Below are 18,199 nucleotides of genomic sequence, written 5' to 3'. Positions count from 1 at the left end.
GCGCGAAATGTAAACAAAGCGTAATTGTGATAGGGAAAAAGTAATTTTCTTCATATTTTTACCATGTTAATTTATGTTGTGGAGCCGATTATTATTTCTTTATTAATTTTAGCCCTAATTTACGTCAAGATAGAATATATGATTCAAAATGTTCATACTTATTTAAATTAGTTTGCTTGATTGTTGTATATGATTATCGTAACCACGCTACATTATGACTATGGAAAACCCAAATATAGCTGACCTTCAGAGTGAAGTTGAATTTTACAGGGTGAGTTGAGTACACAATTAGGTACATCATTAGATATCATGCTACGTTTGGCTTGAAATGTTTCATCCACTACCTCCTCACCTCAGTTCCTGGTGTACGTATTACCACACTATAATTTCATATTGTTGTAGTAAAAGGCTCGAACTTGAAATATTTCAATGTAGATAAACTGAGAACAGTTTATTTGAATATTCTAATCCTCGCATGTTCCCGGTTTAATTCGGGGCATGTGGGCATTAAAAATGTGAGATTCAGCTGTGATTTTACGACCGGTCGACTGGCTGACGTCAAACCTCCTTGGCAATTATATTGTTTCCTATCAACTGCCAAGGTACCATTAGCCACCTCTTTACGGCCTTTACGAGAGCATATAGATGAAACAACAACTCTATCGTATATAAAAGGAACCACAATTTTTTCCTATATTTACTACAAATTTTAACGTTGTCAATACTGTTACGTTCTTTCTTTACTGTACACTTTTATTCTGCCAGGAGAACCAAACAACTGTAGAACATGAAATCCGGACCCTCATAGCGGACAATCAGAAGCTGTCCCAGCAGGTGGCGCTACTGATCAAAGAAAAGATACAGTTACAGCGTGAGCCTCCAACGCAAGTCCAGGAGAATGCACAGGAGCTAGAGGAGTTGCGGAGACAAGTCACTTTACTTACCAAGGTGTTTTAGTTTTTTCGTTTCGTGGAGTTTATGTGCAATGTCATTAAACAGCAAGCACAAGTTAAACTAAATCTTCAAATACATTATTTTCTGGCTCCAAACATGCTTTCGAGTTTAGCAAATTTTGCTTAATCGGTCTACGCCGTTAGGGATTTTCCTTCACATAATAACTGTAGGTATGTACTTATTTATGTGTGGTCGACGACAGGCAAGTTTTAAATTAGCAATTTTATATAATAATATGACTAGTTTATAAATATGCACTGAAATTGGCGGCCTTATGTATCGCTGTAAGCAATTTACTAGCAAAGCAACCTTTTGGAGGATAATACTTTAAAATGTTCTCTGTTTCAGGAAAGGGATTCGTTGCACGTCCTGTGGCAAACATCACAAAAAACTATTGAAGCTTTGGAGACCGAATTAAAAACTTATCAAAATTATGAAAAAAGGGGAGCGCAGGTATTATTTCAATTGGGCCATATCTTCTCTGTACTATTATCAGCTATTTATTACTTATAATAAAGCTGATAATAATATTTTTGAAAGCGCTTATCTCTGGAGTTACGAATCAGATTTGAAAATATAATTCTGTGTATGATAGCTTCTTGCGAGCGTTTCTATGCAAGTCAAGACTTTTTTAGCGTATCGACTCGGCTAAATTTGTGAGGATTAATACGACGCATGTCTTCATACAGGTCTTGCAGTATGCAGGCTTTACAATGAGCCTAACATACTGCTAGACAGACAACAAACTTATTTAAACAAATTCATGTTTATTAATGATGCTAAACGCAACTTTAATTTTCAGTATACAAATGACGATAGACGAGACTTGGAATTGAAATTAGAAACCTCACTATCAGACTATATCGAGTTAGAAGTTAAATATAAGGAACTGCATCAGAAACACAATCAATTGACCACAGATGTAAATAATAAAGAGAAAGAATTAATTTCGTACAAAGAGAAATGTGAAGAATTTCAGAAACAATTAATTGAAATAAACAAAACATTGGAAGAACACAAAGTTGAACTGCAAGCGGAGAAGAAGAGTAATGATAATTTGAAGGGTCAGATACTTCTGTGTCAGAAAAATAGTGCGGACAAGATTAAGAAAGAAATAGAAGCAAAATCAAAAGTAAGAAAATATGTTTTTAAAAATTTTCCAAAGTCAGGTAAGGGCATTCAGAGTCATAATTGTTTCTAGAATTGGTGAGTCTTAAGACTTTCTTCTAGAAGCAACTTTCAACTTAATCTGCTATTAACTGTCCTGTCAAATGATAAATGTATTCAGTTTGCTTCTCATTAAAGAATAAGATATACTAAAAATGAATATTTCGCCAGGTCTCAGAAGCTCTACAGCTCTTCGATTTGGTGTCTGCGCAGAAAAATGAAGCTTATAAGAAAATCAAGGAAATTTCAGGTAAAACATTTCTAAAAATAGGTACTCGTAAGAACTTTGCCTTGGACAACCAACTCAACCATTTTCGTGCGTGTAAAACCGGTGATCTACCAAACGGTGGTCCCCGGGTTCGATCCCCGTTCAGCTCAAAATGGAAAATAATCTTTTTTAGATTGTCCTATTGATTGATCATTTTTCTGTATGTTTATGTTACAAAATATAGTTTCATTGATTTGATATCCCGTAACACAAGTCTCGAACTTACTAATGGAGCTAACACACAATTAGGTACACATATTATTTCCATATTAATGTTATAAAGAGAAAAGATTGGTTTATTTGTTTTCTGTTTGTAAAGAAAGAACTCAAAAACTACTGGTCCGGTTTGATGAAATTTGAAACATATACTTTTATAAATCATGATTTTACACGAACGGAGCCGGGGCGGGCCGCTAAAATTTGAATAAATCACAGAGGAACTGGTACAAATGAAGAGAAGCGTGACAGAAGTCCGTCGTGAAGCTGAAGCGTCCTTCAGGAAGGAACTGGACGAAATCAAGGGGAAGTACAACGAGAAGGTGGGAGACATGCTGCGGCACATCAGGAATCTGGATTCAGAATTGGTGGAAAAGGGGCTCCTGCTCAACAAAATATTGAGGTAATAAACAGCCATTATGAAAACTGATTTTCCGCCTATACCCATGTTTTAATTAAATAAAAAGTGCTGTGTAAAAGTCCAATTGACTTTATATATATATATATATATATATATATATATATATATATATATATATATATATATATATATATATATATATATATATATATATATATATATATATATATATATATATATATATATATATATATATATATATTATTATTAGTGTTATGGGATACTAACTCAATAATACTATATTTTATAACAAATACAATATATATATATATATATATATTGTGAGACTTGTGTTATGGGATACTAACTCAATAATACTATATTTTATAACAAATGCAATATATATATATATATATATTATAACAAATGCAATATATATATATATATATATATATTGCATTTGTTATAAAATATAGTATTATTGAGTTAGTATCCCATAACACAAGTCTCGAACTTTGTGGCTAGCTCAATCTGTGTCATTTGTCCTAATATTTATCAATTAATTTATTTATTTATTTAAAGGTATTCAAACATAATGAGTGCAAAGGCGGACTTTGTAAATTGTATGAGGGCTTTTATTTACCGCTATGAAAAATGAACAATATGAGTCGAAGCCACCAAGTTTATATTTTATAGTGTAAATTTTGTTTGTTTTAAATAGTAAAACTTGCTTTTAGTTTAGCTGTGTCAAATTATATGCTTACATATTTATCTAAGCATATAGTTCTTTTAAAGAGAGTATTGTTACTTTCGCTAATAAATCGCGGCGCGGATGTCATGTTTCCCACAAAATAAATTATATAGAATGGTTGTGGTGGCGCTAGTGCTGGTATGTATAACGTAGTAAATTTAATACTCTAGTTTGCGCCTCCTTAATGACCTCTATTTTAAAACAATTACAAGACAACGATACCTTTATTTTACTGTATTCATTAAGTTAGCCACAAAATCATCAAGTTTTCATCCATTCTTTCCTTAAGGGAGAATAAGATCTTGCTAGAAACGAACGAGAGTTACGTGAAACAAGAGGAGACATGTCGTAACGCTGTGGACCCCAAACTGGCACTCGCGGAGCACAGAATGGAGGCGATGTTCCAGGAGCTGGTAGGACTCGATTTGCCACATCTCTTTTTATTCAAAAAATGTGCTGCTGTAAATTTTCCAATAAAATCTATACTATTAAATATTGTAAAGAGAAAAGATTTTGTGTTTTTGTTTCTTTATTTGTAACGAATAAATAAAGTTGTTGACAACCGTCGTCTGAGAAAACTAGAGACATCGTCATGTGTTCCATTTCGCTCATACAAGAGAAACCATGTTAAATACAGGTCACACACATTATAAAGTCAAATAAGGATATTATAATATAATTTACAATTTACACAAACAATATGTATATCATCAATTTTTACATATAAATTACACACCGCATTTCATCTTTAGACCACTAGACGGCTACGTGTACAGCTGTCTATAATGAGGCCACTTTATGCTCTTGGCTGGGTGTTTATCAACTTTGATATGGAATTGTCGTGGAAAAAACAATTCAACAATAAAAAATCAAATCTTCACAGGCACTTTTTCACTTTTTCAGGTGACGTCAGAAAGGCGGAACATACAACTGGTGTGCGAAAAGCAGTGCCTAGCGATAGACATCCAAAGGATTCAGGATATCCACGCGAGAGAAACTAAAAGACGCGATTGGGAAGAGACCCTGCTGAAAACACAGCGAGACGAACTCAAGTATAAACTCCTTAATAAAAAAATAAAAATACGTTACACTTTTGACAAAATGTTAAAAATTGATATTAAACTAATCGCTACAGCAAATGTATATTTCGAATTCTTTCATTATTAGCCGCGCCTTGAAGATTCGCTCCGGTGGTCACTTCGGCCGTGTGCCAAATTTCATCGAAAAACGATTTTGTCTGATCATATATAACTTTGTGAGCCTGACTCACATTGCTTAAATGCAATATTTTTAATTTTAATTGTTGCTAACAATTTAAAAAAAAATTACATTATTTAAAGCTTGTAAAAAGCGAAAGATAAACATGGAATGTTTAATTAAACAGATAGGGCTCAAGGATCAATGATGATTAATTTCAGATTGCAAGTGGAACACCTCCAGAAGTCGCTGGACGAGACCCACGGCATGGTCAGCAAGCTGCAGGCCATGCTCACTTCGCGGACGGACTTGAGCCAAAAGTACGTGCATTTATATGTACTCGTGAAATTACTCGCGCACGAGTGCCTTTGGCGCAATAGAATCTGAGGGTCCAAGTAAGGGTTTGTATTTCACTTCTCACTATCGAGTCGATTCGAAGTGAGACGCAACGAACCAATAATATTGCGGTGTGGTTGTCGTTGCGTCACAATGGCGCACTGTGATTGGTTCGCTGTGTCTCACTGCGAATCGACTCTATAGTGAGAAGTGAAATATAAACCCCTACTTCCACCCGCTGATTTTTAACTGACTTCAAAAAAACGAGGAGATTCACAATTCTCCGCGAAATTTAACATTTCAAATACACCTGATGAAAAGTTGAATCAGGTCTTCATAGAAAATTATTCTTAGTTTCTTTTCAAACCAAAAATATCTACATCAAAATCGGTTTATCCATTTAAGAGGGATAAAAATACACGTCAAAAATATCTTTCTTCTTAGAAGTGATATTGTCAAAAATATTGAACGCAAAAAAATTTATAATATTGCAGGATGATAACAGTAAAAGAAGAAGAATTACTTGAACTTAACAAGCATTTACAAAATCAAATTGAACTTAGTAAAAAGTAAGTGTAATGTAATACTATTAAGTACGATGATTTTTTAAATAAAAAAAAAACCTCAATATTTTTTCTCAAATTAATAACGTTTAAATATTTCAGATGGAAAGACTCATATGTAGAGATGGCAGAAAAACTGAAGAAAAGATTGGAAGAGTTGCAAAAACAGAACAACGATCTTAGATCGCGACTAAAGCTCCCCACGCTCGAGTCATCAGATAGTACTAATAGCTAAATGTTAAGTCTACAATCAAACAACCAGTGCAATATCAATTATTCATGTTATTTACAGTATTACATACAGTATAAACTATGTTATGTTATTTACATTTTTTCGTATTTGATCACAGAATATACATATATTTAGTAGATGAAAATTTAGATTTTATAATATTTAGTTTTCGGAATAATTTTTCAATTCCTTGGGCAACAAAATCTATAGAAGCTCTCATCCTTTATCTCGTAAATTTCACATCCAAATTCATAAATGATTAAGGTCATGTTAGAACTCGACTTCAACATATATTGCAGTAAATTTTGATATCAAAACAGTACAAAAAAGTAAGTGCAACTTTTGTCAAAATTCAAGTGTAATTTCCATTTAGTTGTTGGGTAACGATACGCGGGGCTGAGGCAAACGGAGCAGGGAAGCGGAAAACGAAATACGAAATAAATACGCCCCACCCCTTTACACGACAGTGCGCATTTCATAGTAATGCAAGTCAATACACTGGATTCTTGAACATATATGGTCAATAGTATAAAATAAACTTAAAATGCAACCTCAGTACTAGGAAGCAGAGACACACTCTGCGAACATGCTCGGGAACCAGTACAGCGTCTCCCTGGGATCCTGAGTGTCCACCCAGGCCAGCCCTTCCCGGACCATGTGGTTCAGGGCACTTTCTGCTCGGGTATCGGTCCATCTGTAAGTTATATTTACATGTTAGGATTCATTTCTGAGACAAAATAATTAGAAAAGCGAACCTTGAGCTCTTAACGCTCAACAGCTCCAGAGGTAACCGGGAATACGCTCAGAAGAGAGAGACAAAGAGAGAGAGATACATTTATTAGAAAGAGCAAGAAGACTGGATGTCACTTGTAGCATCACAACAAAAGTCTTAATTAATTGCAGATTCAAATAATTACAGCTCATGAAAACACTATCTAGGAAAGAAATACAGCAACTGGTCCATCACTGGTATCAATCTTGTACAAATATGATTAAGTATTAAAAACACAGTGTTTTGCCCTGGAATAAGACCACTCTATCCTCAATCAATCATTTATTTATGAATCCTGTGAATGTTGTCCGAGGAAAATAAGGAACACATTGCATAGGCAGCTGATAAGCAACAATAACATTCCCAAGGAAGGTTGACGTCAAACAGGCAGCCGGGTGCAAAATCACAGCCAAATCTTTTTAAAGGTGTTTTTTACACTAACCCTGGGTTTCGCGCCATCACAGCCTCAGTTCATGCAACCGGGAACATATGGAGATGAGACAGAAATATAAAAATACTAAAAACAATTCAACTTACCCTAAGTCACCAATAAGGATGGTCGACGAGACCCATGCAGTGCCCAATGAACTAGCCTTTTGCAGCACCAATGTTTGGTCTAAGTTCAGCTCGCCTGGCACAGACTGAACTAGCCATTTGCCTTTGCCTATGGGAACCACAGTAAACCTGGAAAGTTCAAGAAATTTTTAAACGAAATACTTCAAAACATGAGGTTTGATATACATTTTTGAACATTTAAAGTGGAATTTGTGACACTTGTAATATGCATTTGGTGTGATCTAACACTTTCACTAACACACATCCACTTTAGTGGTTGCAAGAAATTTAGTTTGTGTCTCGAATGTCAGCAAGTGCTAAGAGGGGAAGTGTGTTTTATGGAGGCACATAAAAGCATTTTTGACTCATGGTCCCACCCATAAAAGTTCCTTGAAACTTCATACAACACTCACCCATTTCCAAAAATCTTCAACTTCTTTACAGCAGCCAACAGATCTTCATTGGTGATTTCCTGGTGTTTCTTTGCTTTCCCTCTGGCTGCTATGAGTCTCGTCCGTAATTCCTCTAGTGTTATAAGGCCGCCATTCTTGTAGTTAGTAGCTAAACATACTTCCACAATTTGCACTCCCAATTCGTAATAGAAATCTCCTATCCCTGAAAATTATGCTTAGGTTAAGTATAATGTGGCTGTAATTTTATATGACCATTTTCAGAGAGATGTGTATTGAAAAAATAGATTCATATAATTACTTCCTTAATACAGACCGGTTTGTCATGTTCACTCCATTTACAACAATAGCATTCCCAAGGAGGTTTGATATCAAGTTGTTTGTAAAATCACAGCCAATTCTTCAAAATTGACGCTGAACCTGGGCTTCGTGGCGTCACAATCCGAATGCAATCGGGAATATGTAGAGATGATAGAGACTTACCTAAAACAGACCAAAACCCCTTTCCTGAGGCCAAGGGATCGACTCCAATTGCCGCGCACATCTCCTGGAACTGTCTCCTAAATTGAGCATTCTTCTTTATTTCGTTCTTATGTTTAGTAGCGAATTCTTCCAGATTCTCCCTGAATACCTCCAGCTGTTTTGACATTTGCTGGAACTGGTTTTCCTGGATCTCGGATCCCTTTTCTTTGTATTTTTCCTGCTCCAGTTTTTGTTTTTGTATTGCACCCACTCCAGCTCGACGCCTCATTTTTAATGATGTCAATAAATAGAATAAATTATCTAATGTTTTATTTAGCGTCCCATACAGTACCAATATATTTTTAATAGAGGTAACAAACAAAATATAATGAAAACTGAAAACAAGATGTGATGTTGCTTTTTGATTTACTCTTTGTGACAGTGACATATGTCACACAACAGTACGAAACCATGTACTCCGTACAGCACGGAACAGAACAGATGGAATTCTAGATACTTACATGCAAGCTTTAAAAAAATGTAAAGAACAAAATACATAATACTATAGGTAAGTACTGTGTTGATTTCAACATTGACATTGGCAAAATCATCGTTTTGGCGAACGATGGAGCCATAACACAAAAAAAAGAAAATGGCTAAAAAATCAACAAAAAGAAAAAGAAAATCCAGAATAAAATAAGTTGATATCATTCAAGGAAAGAAGGCTCGTGGCAATGTGAAACTATCAATGAGAGTGTAATAATTTTAACGTTCTACTCTACCTCTCTCATTGAGCGTTTTCCTGGTTTCTTCCTCAGCCATTGCACGTCGGAGGCCAAGGTCCGCTTTCCTACTTTTTTGCCTCCACTTCGCACGATCAGACCATTGGCACGCATATCATCCTTGACATCAAGCCCTTTCTGCCAGGGCCAACCGGGAGTGGCATGGCCAGACATTTATTCCCTACGTAATTTTAAAATTTGCCGGTCTTCGCAAGACGTGGCTGTACCAGCGCAGGGTTTGTCTGCTATGTCACGGACATGAAGACTGCAGCGGATACGCGAGTTCCTTATGCGATCGAGTTTAATTAATTAATTATAGTATAAGTAATTAATTAATTATCTTCTATCTTATCATAATCTACAGGCTTTCTCGGTCGTTTCTTACATTTACTTATATAATAAGCGGATTGAATGTTTATTTCAATTTTTATTATTATTATCAGTAATTAATTAATTGTTCATATTATTATTATTGTTTGTTTTAATTTTAGTTTTAATTTGGTAAACTCAAACTAGAAGCGTCCCGCCACGGCTTTGCCAATGTACCCATGTGCAATATTATGCATGTTGTAAACCTTCGTCTTGAATGACTCTACTTAGGTATCTATTAAAAAAACCTGCATGAAAATCCATAAGCATACATAAGGACAGACAGTGGAAGCTACTTTGTTTTTTTACTATGATTTATAATAATAGCTATTTTAGGCGCAGTAAACCTTTAGGTGATGTTATGAGGTAAGGTGTCTATTTAGGTGCAAAAATGTATATTATACTTACATTAAAAACGTTACTTTAGAAATTGCAAAGAAATTGTAAAGTATTTTCTACTTTTTCTAAATTTAAAAAACCTGAAATAAAATACGAAAGAATATTTAATTATTTATTTAATAACTTTAATACGAACATTGCAAGGTAAATAAATCACAGCTTGCAAAAATAGTGCAATAACAAAAACAAATGAAAAAACAAAATAAATGTATGCATCCCTGGTGGGGATCGAACCCACGACCTTTGGATTAGAAGTCCAACGCGCTATCCTCTGCGCCACAGGGACGATAGACGAACTGTCAAAATTTCTGTACTCCATGTATCGCCGCAATTGATCGATTATTTTTCGTACAAATTGGAAGTAAATATTTTAACCCATTTATAATACAAATACATTTATTTTTAATATAATTTTATATATTTAATTAAATTTGTTACATATTTATACATTTTGAATAATATGAAATTCAATTGATTTGTTAAAGCCGGAAATGAATTAAATTGTCATGCTTTGGAATGTCAACAAAGAAATTGTCAAAATCTGTTTGGGAAGTTTGAAATTCTAGTGAAAAGTAAACCCTGAAAACAATATCAAGTAATGTAAAGGTGATGTATTTATAAAGAAAACGAATAATCGAATAAACATGGAGTGTATTACAAACAGTGAGCCGGAACCCATGACCGAGGAAAATCAGAAATTGAAAACTAGTGATTCTGCTGAAAACTTCCAACACTTTATTTACGAATTGTTTGAGAAAAACGGCATACTCAACGATTTGAGGGCTTATTTGCGTGGCCACATTGTTGATGTGTTAAAGAGTACCCAAACTGGTATGTTTAGTTATACATATAAACGTTAAAGTCTGTCAACCATATCATGTCAAATGGGATCCCAATTTTCTGTATTCCTGTCCACTTCATTCTTATCTCTTCTATTTGAAGTAGGTACTGTAAAAACTTTCTGACTCCCTATTTGAGATTGAATCTTCTGTCTGGTCAAGTTCTTGTGTGATTGTATACTATTAGTGTCTGTCTAAAATCTGTTTTCTCTATAACCTAGCTAAAAATTTCATCAAAATCCTTTCAACTATTTAGCCATGAAAGAGGTTCAGACAGACTTTCTCATTTATAATATTATTCTGGATATGGATTACTTTTCCAGGGGAGCCTCCGACCTGTCAAAAGTACTTCATGCAGCGTCTGGATCTTGCAAATCAAGCATTGAATATCTTAATTGCTGAATATCTGTTGCGATATGTAAGTTAATATTTTCTTAGTTATTGATAAAATCTGTACATGTATTTTAGATATATGTATGGATGATTTATGGAACTAATGTTATAAACAAAAATAAATTTGATGCAAGATTTATATGAGTACATACAACAAGGAAAATCGATATGGAGGCTATAAACTCGAACCCTCCATAAAACTAAATGCTTCCCAGTATCTTTTGACTCTGTTAATGCTAAGTATTATTTAATTTGTGGCTTGTTTTACCACATAAGACATACATACATGATAATATAGAACATTATATACTAAGAATATACTGAATTCACCCAGAATTAGTACTTTTGTTATCAAATCATAATATTAATATGTAAGTATTTCATGGAAATTGGTGTATATTTGACCTCCAATGACAACTGTTAAGGGTGAGTGAGCAAGAAAGCCAATAACCAAAATCTGCTTTTTAAATTGTATGTAATGATTGGATTTCAGGAGTTCAGCTACAGCTTGTCAGTGTTTATCTCGGAGATACCATTAGCAAACATGGTATTCGGTCTTGCAAAGGCTTTGATGATGAAGGGTGACAGCAACCAAACAGATTTGTGGTTCTCAGACAGTGATGTTTGGTCTATCCTCAATTATTTAGGTAATCTCAGCTAATATTATAAATTAGAAAGTAAGTTTGTTTGTTAATTCTTCACACTTTATCTTCTCAACCAATCTTTTTGGAATTTTGCAAACTTGTAGTTTTAAGTACAGAGAATGATAGAATAAATAAACTCAATACCACTGGACCGATTTTGATGAAATTTAGCACAGAGATAGACAAAACGTTCAGGAACAACATAGGCTACTCTCTTTATGATTTTACGACGTGCTAAGCAACTAACATAATATGGTTTTTCTTTGGACCGAAATAAATGGTTATTATTATTATTGTGCTAGGACGGGCCGCTAGTGTGCTATGATTTGTTAATTTAATTAATTTTACAGGTATAAAATGTGATTCAGTACATGCCAGCAATATAGTAGAAAAGTATAGCAGCAAGGATAATCCTTTGCTATTGTGCATGTTAAAGTCTTTGCCATTTTACTGCATGCAGGGTGGTCCTCGTGAAGAAGGTAAATGTAATTAATCTCTCTCTCTCGTCTCCACATGTTACCTGTTATGCCGGCTACATTATGTCCCCGAATTAGGACATATGCGCCGCCGCGAATGCATAAGCAATGCGTATCTAGTTTGTATGAGTGGTTTTATTTACCACAATGAAAAACTAGCAATGTATGCCGAACTAATTCATCGAACTGGTCCACGATAGTGTGGAGTCTGCATTACGTATGTGGTTGTGACGCCGCGAAATCGGGGTCAACGGGAAAATAACCTCGAAATTTTGAATATTCGGCTGTGGTTTTACAACCGGCCGTCTACGTGACGTCATCCCTCCTTGGGATTGCTTTTGTTGCCTATCAGATGCCTAAGCTATGTGGCCTTTAGCCGCCTCTTACCACATCCACGAAGATATGGAGTAGTCCTATTCTAGGGTGGAACCACATGCCAATGTAAATGCAATAAACATTTTACCTAGATTTTAGTATCAATTGTTTTTTTATGATTTTATTTTATAAGATTATAAGACCGTGTAAATGACTACCGTCACAACTGCCACATACGTTCCCGAACACCCTGCGAGTATGGCGCCAAACGTGGCGTCTCGTCTCACGCATTTTTATTTCAGAAAACATGTCATTAGCAAGTATTACTTCTGAAAAAAGCTCGGAATCAACACCAGACAAACATACAAAACATGAGAAAGGCTCCCGTCACGAAAAATGCAAGCATTACACATACTGCAAAGCTTGTCAAAGTCGAATGCACAGAGTTAAGGAGATGAGTGCGAAGAAAAAGAAGCATTTAGCCAAGGTTTGTATGTTAATCATCAATTAATGTTATATATAAAAGTAGCTGACTGACAGACATCCCACCGTCGAAACTACTGGGCTAATTCATACGTAAACTAATTCATACGTAAAAATCCTACTAATATTATAAAATACCTGCGGCTTCGTTCCCCTGGGAATTTTGATATAAAATATAGCCTATAGCAATCTTGGATAATGTACTTTTCTAATGGTGAAAGATTTTTCAAAATCGGTTCGGTAGTTTCGGAGATTAACCGCTTCAAACATACAAACTCACAAACGTAAACTCTTTGTAATAATAGTATAGATTTGTTACTCTTTTACGCAAAATCTACTGGACAGATTGTTATCGAATTTGGTACACGGGTAGAATATAACCTGGAATAACACAAGGTACTTTTTATCCTGAGCGAAGCCGCCGGGTGCTGCTAGTATATTATAAAACAAAGTCTTCTGCCGCGTCTGTCTGTTCGCGATAAACTACTGCACACATTTCAGACTTCTAAAATGTCAACTCAATACTTACCAAGAAGTGTGTGAGCGCCGGCAAAGTATGTCCAAACCACTGATTTATCAATTTTTGCAGAATTTAATTCCTCCTGAAAATGCACAAAAAGTACGGAAACTTGTGAAGAATGTCAGTTTTGCGGAGAAGGCTCTTGTAGATGAGGTCTGATCTCATTCACCATCTTAACAGATTGCATTCTGTTGTTTATAGATTTTCACTACATAGGTAGTTTAAACAAAGTCCCTTCCCGCTGTCTGTCTGGCCCTGTGTGTGCTTAAATCTTTAAAAGTAAGCTACGGATTTGAGTAATTCAAGAGGAAGTTTTAGGTGTATGACTTCTTATGGTTTTACCAGAGCGAAGTGTCCTATAAAAAGTACTTACTATCTAAACTATATAAATTTATATTTAAAAAATGGTAAGCCCTTCTGGCATAATGGGGACCAACACTGTTTGAATTAGTTTCTTTCGGCATTTCTTCTCAGCAGTGGTCGTTCCGAAATGCTGTAGCTTTGGTAAACATCATTTAATTTAGAATATGACGTGAAAAAGTGCCTGTGAAGGCTTAATTTCTGAATAAATGATTTGATTTTGAAAAAAACATAATATAATTTAGTTTATAATAATCCTGATACTGATGATTAAGGACAACTGTAGTTTCTCATTAATTAGTCCATTAGTTTCTCACAGTTTCTCATATGTCTGATATATTAGCTTGTGAAGTTATTATTCGTTCTTTATTTTTGTATTTTACTTAAATTCAATAGTAATTTACAGGTACTATATTAAATAGGTATTGCTTCTTTTTACATTTTAACTTATTTATATTTGATCTACATTAACTGACATTGATGATGTACATATAGTAGTAGATATAATAACTTTTTTATTCCCATTAAATTTTCGGGATATAGGCTTCTTCGGCTTATACCAAAGGTCCTATTAAATTGTCCAATTTTACTTAAACTACGTTTACAAAACATCACCACCAAAAAATTTGAAAATCGGAAAAAAAAATAGGAAGTGAACTTCGATTGCGTGAGAATTGGGCCCCAGTTCCCATCAATTTGTACTACTGATAGGACATAACATAGTCTTACAGGATATTTGATTATTTTTAGTATATAGATATAGTTCTAAATAAAACACGTATTACAGATGTTTAATCAACTGAAAACTGTGTACGAAACAGAAGTGGAGATGGTGAAGCAAGAAGAAGAGAAAAAGTACAAGCAAGTCTTAGCAAAGTTTGCTCTGCAGTTACAGAAGCGGCAGGCTGAGGTAGGATTTATTCTATTAAGTTCTACGCGATATTAACTGCGCTTCTGCGAATTTTGAGATAAACAATATACTCTATAAAAAATACTCTAGGCTTTTCCAGGTTGTAATCTACTGGTGTACCCATCAAAATCGATATTGCGTGATTGGGTAACAAAAATCACTTAGTCACAATAACATACAAACATTCGCATTTTTAATATTACTTTTCGTAGAATATTAGTAGGATAGTAGGGTTTGCTGCGTCCCGCGCCTTCGTCTACGCGGAAAAATTTCCCTTGACTTCTCTATTTTCAACAGACTTAGCTGGTCAAGTCGCTGGGGTTCGTTGGTAAAACAAAATCAACTGTATTAATATGTCCTGCTACTGTCTGTCAGAGCGCTCAATCTCTGAACTCATATAGATTGATGCTTGAAACTTCACATAATGTCTTTTATCCATTACTGAACATTTCAAGTTTGATCGTGCTAATCCTGGAACTACTGTTCCAATTTCAAAAATAATCTATGAACATATTCATGAAGAAGCCGCATCAATATAAGAAAATGTCTGAATTGATACCTCTATAAAGTAACTGTCGATCAATCCAGATGGAAGAGAAGTTCAAGCAGCGCGAAGAAGAATTAGAAGCGGCGGTACAGCAGAAGAAGAAGTTTCTGTGGGGACTGGCGCAGGCGCTGCGCGACCAGCACCAGAACATGGCGGCCGCTATGTGCTGTGTGAGGGGCGAGAGCGAGCGGCTCACGGCCAAGGTGATTGTATAAATAACTAGCTATTGCCCGTGACATCGCCCGCGTGTATTTTCCACGGGAGCAATGTTTTTTCCAGGATGAAAGGTGCCCTTTATCATTCTTCGTACTTCAAACTACATGTATGCAAAATTTCGTAAAGATTGGATGAGTAGATAAAGCGTGAAAAGATAACAGGATTTACGCAATGGACAGGGATGGATAACGAAGTAGAGAGGATGCCTTTGATCATCAGTGGGACACCACAGACACAGTGATATATGATCAACCCGAAACATTACACTTTTTTGGCATTTATTATAAGACATTTTTATACGATGGCTAATAAATAGCTAAATTAAAAAGTAAAATTAGCGAAAGTTAATTTTCCTTTTTTATTTAAGATGTTTCATCTCATTCACCATTTCTTTCTTCATTTTTGTTTTACTTATATTTGTTTGCAGGAAGACAGTTTAAAAACACAACTAATCGAAGCGGAAAACATGATTAAGAACCGCGGCGAAGAGATGCGCGCGCAGATAGCCAACGAAATACAAATTTTAGAAAAACATCTCGAGTCCATGAGGCAAGAGCGAGCTCACATTGACAGGGAAAAATCGGATTTGGACAAATTCAAAACGTTATGCGACAGCAAAATCAGACTTATCAACGATGACTCACAGTTGGAGGAATTGAAGAAAGAGATAGCTGCGTTGAAAAAGTCCTTTACTGAGCACAAAGTTTGTTTGGCCGAGAAAAGTATTATGACGGAGTTGGAAAGTGGGGGGAAGATGAACAATCAAGAAGTGGGGATGAAGAGCGACAGTGAAGAGAGGGTGGGCCGGACTCCGAACCAAGTCGTCAATGATTTGAAGAAACAAAAGAATGTGAATTTTAATCAAGTAAGTCCTATTTTCCGACTGCAAAGGTATTGTTTTACGCGTATTTATGTAATTAATATTTTTTATTACCTCATATCTCCAAAACCGTTGAACGGATTTACATAATATAGGTATCGTTACATTTGTCTTAACTGACCTTGTGTTCTTATGTAGGCGACGTTAAAAAAAACATGGCGCCTGTGCAACGTTATTGGACTTGGTGGAATTTTTTTTTTTCGAATACTACAATATGGGTATCAAATTAAAAGGGCTCAGCGCAAGGATTCTTAAGCCTTCTCTTAAGGTTTTTTGTTTTTTTATTTTTTTTTGCTTGTTTTTAGATTTCTTCTCATCTGTAGATCTCATTTTCCTTGAAACGTGATATCTATATAATTTTTGTTTTTCAATAAATTCTCTTTCTCATCCTCATGTACACACATACTATTGTACCCTATTTAACGCAAATAAATAATTTTCTTATCTTATCATGGCCATAAAAAATCTCTTGAAATGTTCTTGATGCCTACCAACAGTTAGAGTTATGTGACCATCGCAGTCACCTCGTAAGACATGAAAAGGTTCTATTCTACTATGCGTTGTAAATCTAATATATTATGTGGAACTATCAATAAAATATCGGCCACGTTGTTGTTATCTGTGACTGTAGCGTCGGGTCTGTTGGACTTTTTCATGGTGTTTCTGAAAACAAATTTTGATTTACATTAAATTTTTATGAATTAACATTGGCTCGCTATTTCGTTCTCGTGTAATTTACGTATATATTTTTTTACCTAAATCTTTTATATAACACTTATATCTCTAATTAAATCTGCGCTGGAGGCCGCCATTTTGGTTCAACTTATGTACCGACATGGTGTATTTACTGTATATATGTTGTTTCAGTCACAATACGAAACTAGCTACCAAGACAATCGCCGTTCGCAATCCACGGACGGCGTGGAGGAGCGAGACGCAAGACGCGACGCAAGACGCGACGCCATATTTGTTTTGCAAGACGAGAATGATCGGCTCAAACGGTTTGCCAGACAGGTATTAAATTATTGTGATTTCTATGTATATGTAACACGCTACATGAATATTATTATCTTCTTCATTTAGTTTGTCTCGATAAGCCTTGAATTATCTTCTTAAATTCTCTTTCTTACTCTTAGATTTTGATACGAAAAGCATGTAGGTAGGTATGTACAAATTTCTTTACTGCTTTTTGGTTTACTTTTCTAATAGTCAATATTAAAATATGTGGCTGTCCAAATGTAAAGGGACCTTATGGCGGCCAGTACTTAGGTCTTTATTGCCGTTGTTCGAATACAAAACAACGGCAATAATGGCGTAAGTGCCGGTGCTATAAGTTTCTTATTATAAGTGCCTATTGTAACGCTGTTGAATTCGTGAAATAAATAAATGATAAGATAACACCAGGATCGATCGACGATATATATATTTCGAGTATATCTTCAGCAAGAACAACACATAGACGAGTTGAACATCCAAACAGCTCGATTACAAGCGGAGCTGGAGTCCACCCGGGTGATGAGAAACAGACCTCGCACTGCGCCCGCCTTGTCCGCCAACTACGAGGACTACCAACCGCCGCGGTCAGTTCCATTGAGTTTTATCAACCACCCGAGGGGTTAGTGCGGGTTTGCATTTCACTTCTCACCATCGAATCTATTCGAAGTGAGACCCAGCGAACCAATCACATTGCGCCATTGTGACGCAACGTCAACCACACCGCAATGTGGTTGGTTCGCCGCATCTCACTTCGAATCGATTCGATGGTGAGAAGTGAAATGCAAACCCGCACTTCGCCCACAGGTCTTGTAAACTAGCGGTAACT

At 35.4% G+C, this 18,199-nt stretch overlaps 3 protein-coding genes and 1 non-coding gene across 5 annotated transcripts in view; 2 read left to right on the top strand and 2 right to left on the bottom strand.

Moving 5' to 3' along the window:
* The first annotated feature begins 12 nt into the window (after positions 1–12).
* Positions 13–6,126, top strand: LOC128678821 (cingulin-like). Its single transcript, XM_053760649.2, has 11 exons — positions 13–271; positions 766–948; positions 1,303–1,407; positions 1,757–2,086; positions 2,293–2,371; positions 2,825–3,008; positions 4,007–4,130; positions 4,621–4,769; positions 5,136–5,234; positions 5,745–5,819; positions 5,916–6,126. The coding sequence occupies exons 1-11, from the start codon at positions 215–217 to the stop codon at positions 6,046–6,048; spliced, it is 1,518 nt and encodes a 505-aa protein (XP_053616624.1). The 5' UTR covers positions 13–214; the 3' UTR covers positions 6,049–6,126.
* On the bottom strand, positions 6,076–9,047 carry lsn (larsen). Its single transcript, XM_053760652.2, has 4 exons — positions 8,266–9,047; positions 7,786–7,987; positions 7,355–7,501; positions 6,076–6,739 (listed from the first exon to the last, which is right to left on the bottom strand). Exons 1-4 carry the CDS (start codon positions 8,690–8,692, stop codon positions 6,604–6,606), a joined length of 912 nt encoding a protein of 303 aa, XP_053616627.1. The 5' UTR covers positions 8,693–9,047; the 3' UTR covers positions 6,076–6,603.
* A 960-nt stretch (positions 9,048–10,007) lies between these two features.
* Positions 10,008–10,080, bottom strand: TRNAR-UCU (transfer RNA arginine (anticodon UCU)). Its single transcript has one exon. It is a non-coding gene; the product is annotated as a tRNA-Arg (tRNA).
* Positions 10,081–10,132: 52 nt separating this feature from the next.
* LOC128678819 (myosin-1-like) overlaps positions 10,133–18,199 on the top strand; it is a 14,374-nt gene continuing 6,307 nt past the window's right edge. Inside the window, exons 1-11 of one of the 2 annotated variants that reach the window (XM_053760646.2) lie at positions 10,133–10,625; positions 10,957–11,051; positions 11,520–11,673; positions 12,021–12,149; positions 12,764–12,948; positions 13,534–13,617; positions 14,612–14,734; positions 15,323–15,484; positions 15,925–16,362; positions 17,245–17,391; positions 17,821–17,957. In XM_053760646.2, coding sequence (XP_053616621.1) covers positions 10,439–10,625; positions 10,957–11,051; positions 11,520–11,673; positions 12,021–12,149; positions 12,764–12,948; positions 13,534–13,617; positions 14,612–14,734; positions 15,323–15,484; positions 15,925–16,362; positions 17,245–17,391; positions 17,821–17,957 — 1,841 coding nt within the window. In that variant the 5' untranslated portion in view covers positions 10,133–10,438. The remainder of the gene's footprint in view (positions 10,626–10,956; positions 11,052–11,519; positions 11,674–12,020; positions 12,150–12,763; positions 12,949–13,533; positions 13,618–14,611; positions 14,735–15,322; positions 15,485–15,924; positions 16,363–17,244; positions 17,392–17,820; positions 17,958–18,199) is intronic. The other variant, XM_053760647.2, reaches the window with a different exon arrangement.

This window comes from Plodia interpunctella, chromosome 20 (genome assembly GCF_027563975.2).
Source record: "Plodia interpunctella isolate USDA-ARS_2022_Savannah chromosome 20, ilPloInte3.2, whole genome shotgun sequence".
Classification (NCBI taxonomy): domain Eukaryota; kingdom Metazoa; phylum Arthropoda; class Insecta; order Lepidoptera; family Pyralidae; genus Plodia; species Plodia interpunctella.
The sequence above is the reverse complement of the archived record's forward strand: the minus strand, read 5'-3'. Positions and strand labels throughout refer to the sequence as shown.